General features: G+C 55.3%; 1 protein-coding gene across 1 annotated transcript in view; it reads right to left on the reverse strand.

Moving 5' to 3' along the window:
* Positions 1-3,574, reverse strand: part of ANKRD52 (ankyrin repeat domain 52) — a 20,810-nt gene extending 17,236 nt beyond the window's left edge. The window contains exons 1-7 of the mRNA XM_025402026.1: positions 3,432-3,574; positions 3,017-3,100; positions 2,472-2,550; positions 2,204-2,274; positions 991-1,191; positions 372-459; positions 85-227 (exon numbers count right to left, since the gene is read on the reverse strand). Coding sequence (XP_025257811.1) covers positions 85-227; positions 372-459; positions 991-1,191; positions 2,204-2,274; positions 2,472-2,550; positions 3,017-3,100; positions 3,432-3,458 — 693 coding nt within the window. The 5' untranslated portion in view covers positions 3,459-3,574. The remainder of the gene's footprint in view (positions 1-84; positions 228-371; positions 460-990; positions 1,192-2,203; positions 2,275-2,471; positions 2,551-3,016; positions 3,101-3,431) is intronic.
* Between the last annotated feature and the right edge of the window lie 2,426 nt (positions 3,575-6,000).

The raw sequence follows: 6,000 nt of genomic DNA on the forward strand, positions 1-6,000 counted from the left end.
CCAATATCTCATATCTCCATAACAGACTCTATAATCTCCTACTCACTGACCATAGTCCCCAACCCCAGAGCTCAAAGCCCTGACCTCCGCTCCCATCCGAAGCAGGTACTTCACCACTTCAATCTGGCCACTGGCAGCAGCTGTATGGAGCAGCCCATAGCCCTTGCGGTCCTTGCAGCCGAGGTCTGCTCCCCGTGCCACCAGCAGTTTCAGGACCTCCAAGTGCCCTGAGAAAAGAGAAGACACTCTAAAGGAAGTAGAAGATAAACTCTAAGGCCCGGCACTCCTCTCTTCAAAGGCTGCAACCCCATATCCCTGCTCTAGGAATCCTAAATGTTAAATTTCTGATTTTCCCGTGTATTCTCTCTCACCTAGAAAAGCTGCCCAGTGTAGAGGCTGCCGCTCCTTTTTGTCACAGACATTCAGGCTGGCTCCCTTGTTGAGGAGCAGGTTCACCGTCTGTATCAGGATATGAAAGACACCTGTTCAGAGCCAGATTCGTGCCCTCAACCTACCTATGAGCAGAGGCCTCATCTCCTGAAAAGGCTGAGGCAGCCTAATGCCTTTTTCCATGAGCAAAACAACCTGGAAGACTTGAGGGAACAGCAGAAGCAGGCACTAAGGAGGATATACTGGAGAGATTTGGAACTTTGAGGGAAACAAGGGAGTCTCTTCAGGTGATTTGGTGGTTCTTAAACTCTTGTCTTTGCACATGTGCTGAAAGACACGGACTCTCTTCAGAAAGGCGTGTAAGCAAAAATTTTGCTTAGATATTTTCTAAGCAAAATCCAAGGTTTTATCAACCTCCTGAAGTCCAAGTTAAGAATTTTAATCTAGTCTGACCATTCATTTAGCGCTTGAGTTTTAGTGTTTATATAACCTTCTGGGCTGCTTCTCCTTCAGGCTTGAAGGCCCAGAAGCAGGGAAAGGTGAGTAGGAAGGTAAGAAAAGGGAAAGCCCCAGCTGGGCCTGGATGGGAACAGTCCTCACCTCAAGATGCCCACTATGCACTGCATGGTGCAGAGCACTGCGCCCGCTCCTGTCAGCCACGTTGAGGCTGCTCAACAGGGGTGCCAGAGCCTCAGCACACTTGGTGGCCCGGTTGGCAGCAGCCACATGCAGTGGTGTCTGCCACAACTTGTCCCGGGCATTCACATCTGCTGAATGTGCCAGCAGCAGCCCCAGCACCTTCTGTTGAGGGGCAGGGGACAAAAGAGAGAGTAGGAGCGGGAGGTAAAACAACAGGAAATGGAAGGAGGAATAGGTCAGCAGAGCATCTACCGCCCCGTCTTCCCCAGCACAGAGTCTCTTCTCATTTTTCCAACATCCCTAGCCTCTCAATACCTACTTCCCATCTTCTGGATCTTCTTAGAACTTGAGCTCTTCCTTACCTTGCTGAGTAAAACAAGGACCCTTTGCTCTTCTTCAAGCCACCTGACTCGCCAACTTAGACCATGAAAATCTTCACTCACACATACATCCATTCTCAAACAAATCTACACATGGAGATCCACACATCCCAACCCCCCACCACTTCTAGGAAAACTAAATGCTCTTGCTGCACCTTGCCCTGAACACCCTCTTTAGCCTTCTCATAGGCACCAAAATTATTTTCAGTATCTCAGTAAGCAAACAGATACCGGTTCCTTTGCAAAACCCGAGCTAACATGCCCCTCCTAACCACCACCTACCTCATTCCCACTGGCCTTGGAGCCAGGGAAGTGATGAACTGAGGAGGAGGTCCCCCTTTCCCTGTCTGCAGGGCTGATGGGAATAGGGCAAAGGACCCAACTGATGAAATATGTTTGTCCCCTGTGCTGTCAACTTTCAAGCTACTTGAGGGCCAAGGATGCAACAGATTACTATACCCATCCCCCATCACAAGGAAAGAAATCTCAGTGCCCAGAGGGGGATCAGACTTAAGGTGGCCCCCCAGGGAGGGATGAGTCACTCAGGCCTGGCAGCAGGGCCCCCGCAGTCTGCCAGCCCAGTGTTAAGCTCTCCCTGAGTCACATCAGCTGGCAGCACTCAGCCCCCTTACCAGCCAGTTCTAGGGGTAGGAGGGAGGGGCCAAGATTTGATCTCCTCACTACCTGGGGTAGAACAGCTTGTAGGGCTGAGGACTGAGGCTCCTTGACCCTTAACTTCCACCTTTAAGCAACTCATCCTTTTTGAAAGGGTAAAAGGAGGTGGGGGCGCATACCTCGTTTCGGGAGGCAGCAGCACGATGAAGAGGGGTCAGCCACAGTGTGTCCTTAGCATTGACATTAGCACCTGTGGGGATATAATTTCCTATTTTGATGGAAGGTGAGGAGGGGGTATGAAGGAAGCCAGTAATCAGGCCAGGAAATCTGAATGGAGCTGGAGCCTTGCCTGGACCAAGCCCGGGAGAGCAATCCTTGAATATCAAAAAAGACTCCTCCCCTCCCTTCCCTCCCTATGTGCCACACCTTCCAGCTCCCCACTTTCACCTGACATCAGTAGCAACTGGAGGATGGGGACATCGCCTACGTAGGCAGCAGCATGCAATGGAGTTCGCCTCTCTTGGTCCTAGGAAGGCAAAAAAGAGGAGGGACTGTGGGCGCGGGGTGAGGGGGCTATCAAGCACCCCAGCCCAAGCCTCAGAGCTCCAGGCCCTTCCCCACAACCTCTTCCCATAGTTTCTGCAGGGTCCTAAGTCCCAGTACTGGGAGTCAAAGGCAAGCACCTAGGGAGGGTGGAGTCAGGGCCAATGGGCTGAGAAGCCGGCTCCTTTTTCCAGAAGGGGTGGGGGCGCTGCAGACTCCGGAGGTTCAGAAGAGAACAACGTTCCTGGGCATCCCCAGCCCAAGTGATCTGGGCTGCAAGCCTGACCTGCTCTCCATCCCCAAATGCAGAGTAGGCTTTCACTCCAGGATGGAAAGAACTGCGGCCTCATCTGAGCAGAGGAGACACGGAGCCGCCCCACCGGTGGGGAGGGGTCCAGAACACGGGAGCCAGGATTCCGGTCTCGCCATCCTCCCTGCTCCCAACTCACCAGCACATTGATGTTCTCCTTCTGCGAGAGTAGGGAACGCACTTCCTCCACATCTCGGCTAAAGATGGCCTGGACCAGGGGCGGCTGCAGGGAGAACCGGCAATCTGAGAGCGGGCTGGAGCCGGAGCGGAACCGGTGTGGGGGTGGGGGTGGGGGAGCACCCAGGTTTGAGGGGGGGGCGTCCGTGGAGGGGCTCCACTCTGGGGATTCTGGCTGGAGCGGGCTCCCGCGGTGCCTCCTCCGGTTGCCAGGTCCCCAAGGACACCGGCTCGGTTGAGGGGAGCGCGGCATGGGGCGGGGCGGGAGCTGCGGGAGCCCCGGGCTCGGGCCCAGCCTAGGCCGCACATCCCCGGGCTCGCGTGGCGGTAGCGCGGAGCCCTGGAAGGAGGAAGCGGGGAAGGGCAGGAGGGCTGACCTGGTCCGTGATGCTGAGGATCCCCATGGCCCGGCCCGGGCTCCGTCCGCATCGAGCTCCCGGCGGCGGCGGCGGTGGCTCCACCGGGGACACGGAGCGGCCCAGGCGGCGGCTGCGGCGGCGGCTGCAGGGAGAGCGCGGCCCCGCCTACCGGGGGGCGGGCGAGCGGGAGGCCGCAGCGCTCCCTGGCGGCCGTCCGAGTCCCGGCGCTCCCAGAGCAAACGGACCCCAGCCGCAGCGCCCTCCGCCCCACCCTGGCGGCCCCTGCAGCCCCTGCACCCCCGAACTCACGCGCCGGCTCCCCGGCTCCCGCAGCTGGCTGCGCCAGTCTGGCGGCCCAAGGGGTTCCTCACAAGATCCTAGCGGAAACCTGGGCCTTGGTCCCGCGGTGCTTCCCAAACTGAGGACCGAACGGCGGGCCAGATCTCACCCAGCCCACAATGCTCCCGCCCGAGCTAACTCCTCCCGTCAGCGATTCCACACCCCGAAATCCCCCACAGACTAGGGGGAACTGGCGGGTGGAGAACTGGGAATTATGTACGGCAATATCCCCAGAGGGAGGGAAAGCGTGTATCTCCACTGGCGGATGCGTGAGTTCGGTAGAGAAGAAATAGCAAAAGTGCTCAAAATGCGGAGAAACCCCAAGGAGGATTCTACTGCAGAAAACACCCACAAAGAGGCCATGACAACTGGCAACTGGAAAAGGCCGCCAAGACCAACAGAAGGGACATTTTCCAGCTCCTTACTGATTCCATTGCAAGGTTAAAGTGGAAAACACTCAACAATTTCTTCCCAGAACAGCATGTGGCGCTTCCCCTCCTCCAATGGAGAGGCCAGAAAGCCGTCAATTAGAGAAGAAATGAATGGAAGTCATCTCAACCCAGAATTGGAAAAAGGAGGAAGACGAAAAGTGAGTTGAAAAATTGATACAATTTCTGAAAGGTGATCCAGGGTCCTGTTCAGAGTTTCACAACTCAATACACATTGAAGAGAACACATAATGGACGAAGTGCAGCATGCTGGCGTCTTGTCAAGGCTTTATATATAAAGGTCCTCCCTTGCGGGGAGAGGAAAAAATTTAAAAATAAAAATACATTTTATTTTATTTTGTTTTTTGAGACGGAGTTTCACTCTCGTTGCCCGGGCTGAAGTGCAGTGGCATGATCTCGGCTCACTGCAATATCCGCCTCCCGGGTTCAAGTGATTATCCTATCTCAGCCTTCCCAGTAGCTGAGACTACAGGCGCCCACCACCCTGCCTGGCTAATTTTTGTTTTTTTGTTTGTTTGTTTGTTTGTTTTTCGAGACGGAGTCTGGCTCTATCGCCCAGGCTGGAGTGCAGTGGCCGGATCTCAGCTCACTGCAAGCTCCGCCTCCCGGGTTTAAGCCATTCTCCTATCTCAGCCTCCGGAGTAGCTGGGACTACAGGCGCCCACCACCTCGCGGCTAGTTTTTTTTGTTTTTTTTTTTTGTATTTTTTAGTAGAGACGGGGTTTCACCGTGTTAGCCAGGATGGTCTCGATCTCCTGACCTCGTGATCCGCCCATCTTGGCCTCCCAAACTGCTGGGATTACAGGCTTGAGCCACCGCGCCCGGCCATAATTTTTGTATGTTAGTAGAGACGGGGGTTTCACCATGTTGGTCAGACTGGTCTCGAACTCCTGACCTCAGGTGATCCACCTGCCTTGGCCTCCCAAAGAGCTGGGATTACGGGCGTGAGCCACCGCACCCTGCGAAAATACATTTTTTTTTTTTTTTTTTGAGGCGGAGTCTCGCTCTGTCGCCCAGGCTGGAGTGCAGTGGCGCGATCTCGGCTCACTGCAAGCTCCGCCTCCCGGGTTCCCGCCATTCTCCTGCCTCAGCCTCCCGAGTAGCTGGGACTACAGGCGCCGCCACCACGCCCGGCTAATTTTTTGTATTTTTAGTAGAGACGGGGTTTCACTGTGTTAGCCAGGATGGTCTCGATCTCCTGACCTCATGATCCGCCCGTCTCGGCCTCCCAAAGTGCTGGGATTACAGGCTTGAGCCACCGCGCCCGGCCCGAAAATACATTTTTAAAAAGCCTTCCTGGCCGGGCGCGGTGGCTCACGCCTGTAATTCCAGCACTTTGGGAGGCCGAGGCGGGCGGATCACGAGGTCAAGAGATCGAAACCATCCCGGCCAACATGGTGACACCCCGCCTCTACTAAACATACATAAAATTAGCCGGGCATGGTGGCGGGCGCCTGTAATCCCGGCTACTTGGGAGGCTGAGGCAGGAGAATTGCTTGAACCCGGGAGGCGGAGGTTGCAGTGAGCGGAGGTTGCAGTGAGCCGAGATGTGCCATTGCACTCCAGCCTGGGCAAAAAGAGCGAAACTCTGTCAAAAAAAAAAAAAAAAAAAGCCTTCCTGGTCAACATGGTGAAACCCCATCTCTACCAAAAATATAAAAAATTAGCCTGGGCCGGGCGCGGTGGCTCAAGCCTGTAATCCCAGCACTTTGGGAGGCCGAGACGGGCGGATCACGAGGTCAGGAGATCGAGACCATCCTGGCTGACATGGTGAAACCCCGTCTCTACTAAAAAAAGAC

This window comes from Theropithecus gelada, chromosome 11 (genome assembly GCF_003255815.1).
Source record: "Theropithecus gelada isolate Dixy chromosome 11, Tgel_1.0, whole genome shotgun sequence".
In the NCBI taxonomy this organism is placed as follows: Eukaryota; Metazoa; Chordata; class Mammalia; order Primates; family Cercopithecidae; genus Theropithecus; species Theropithecus gelada.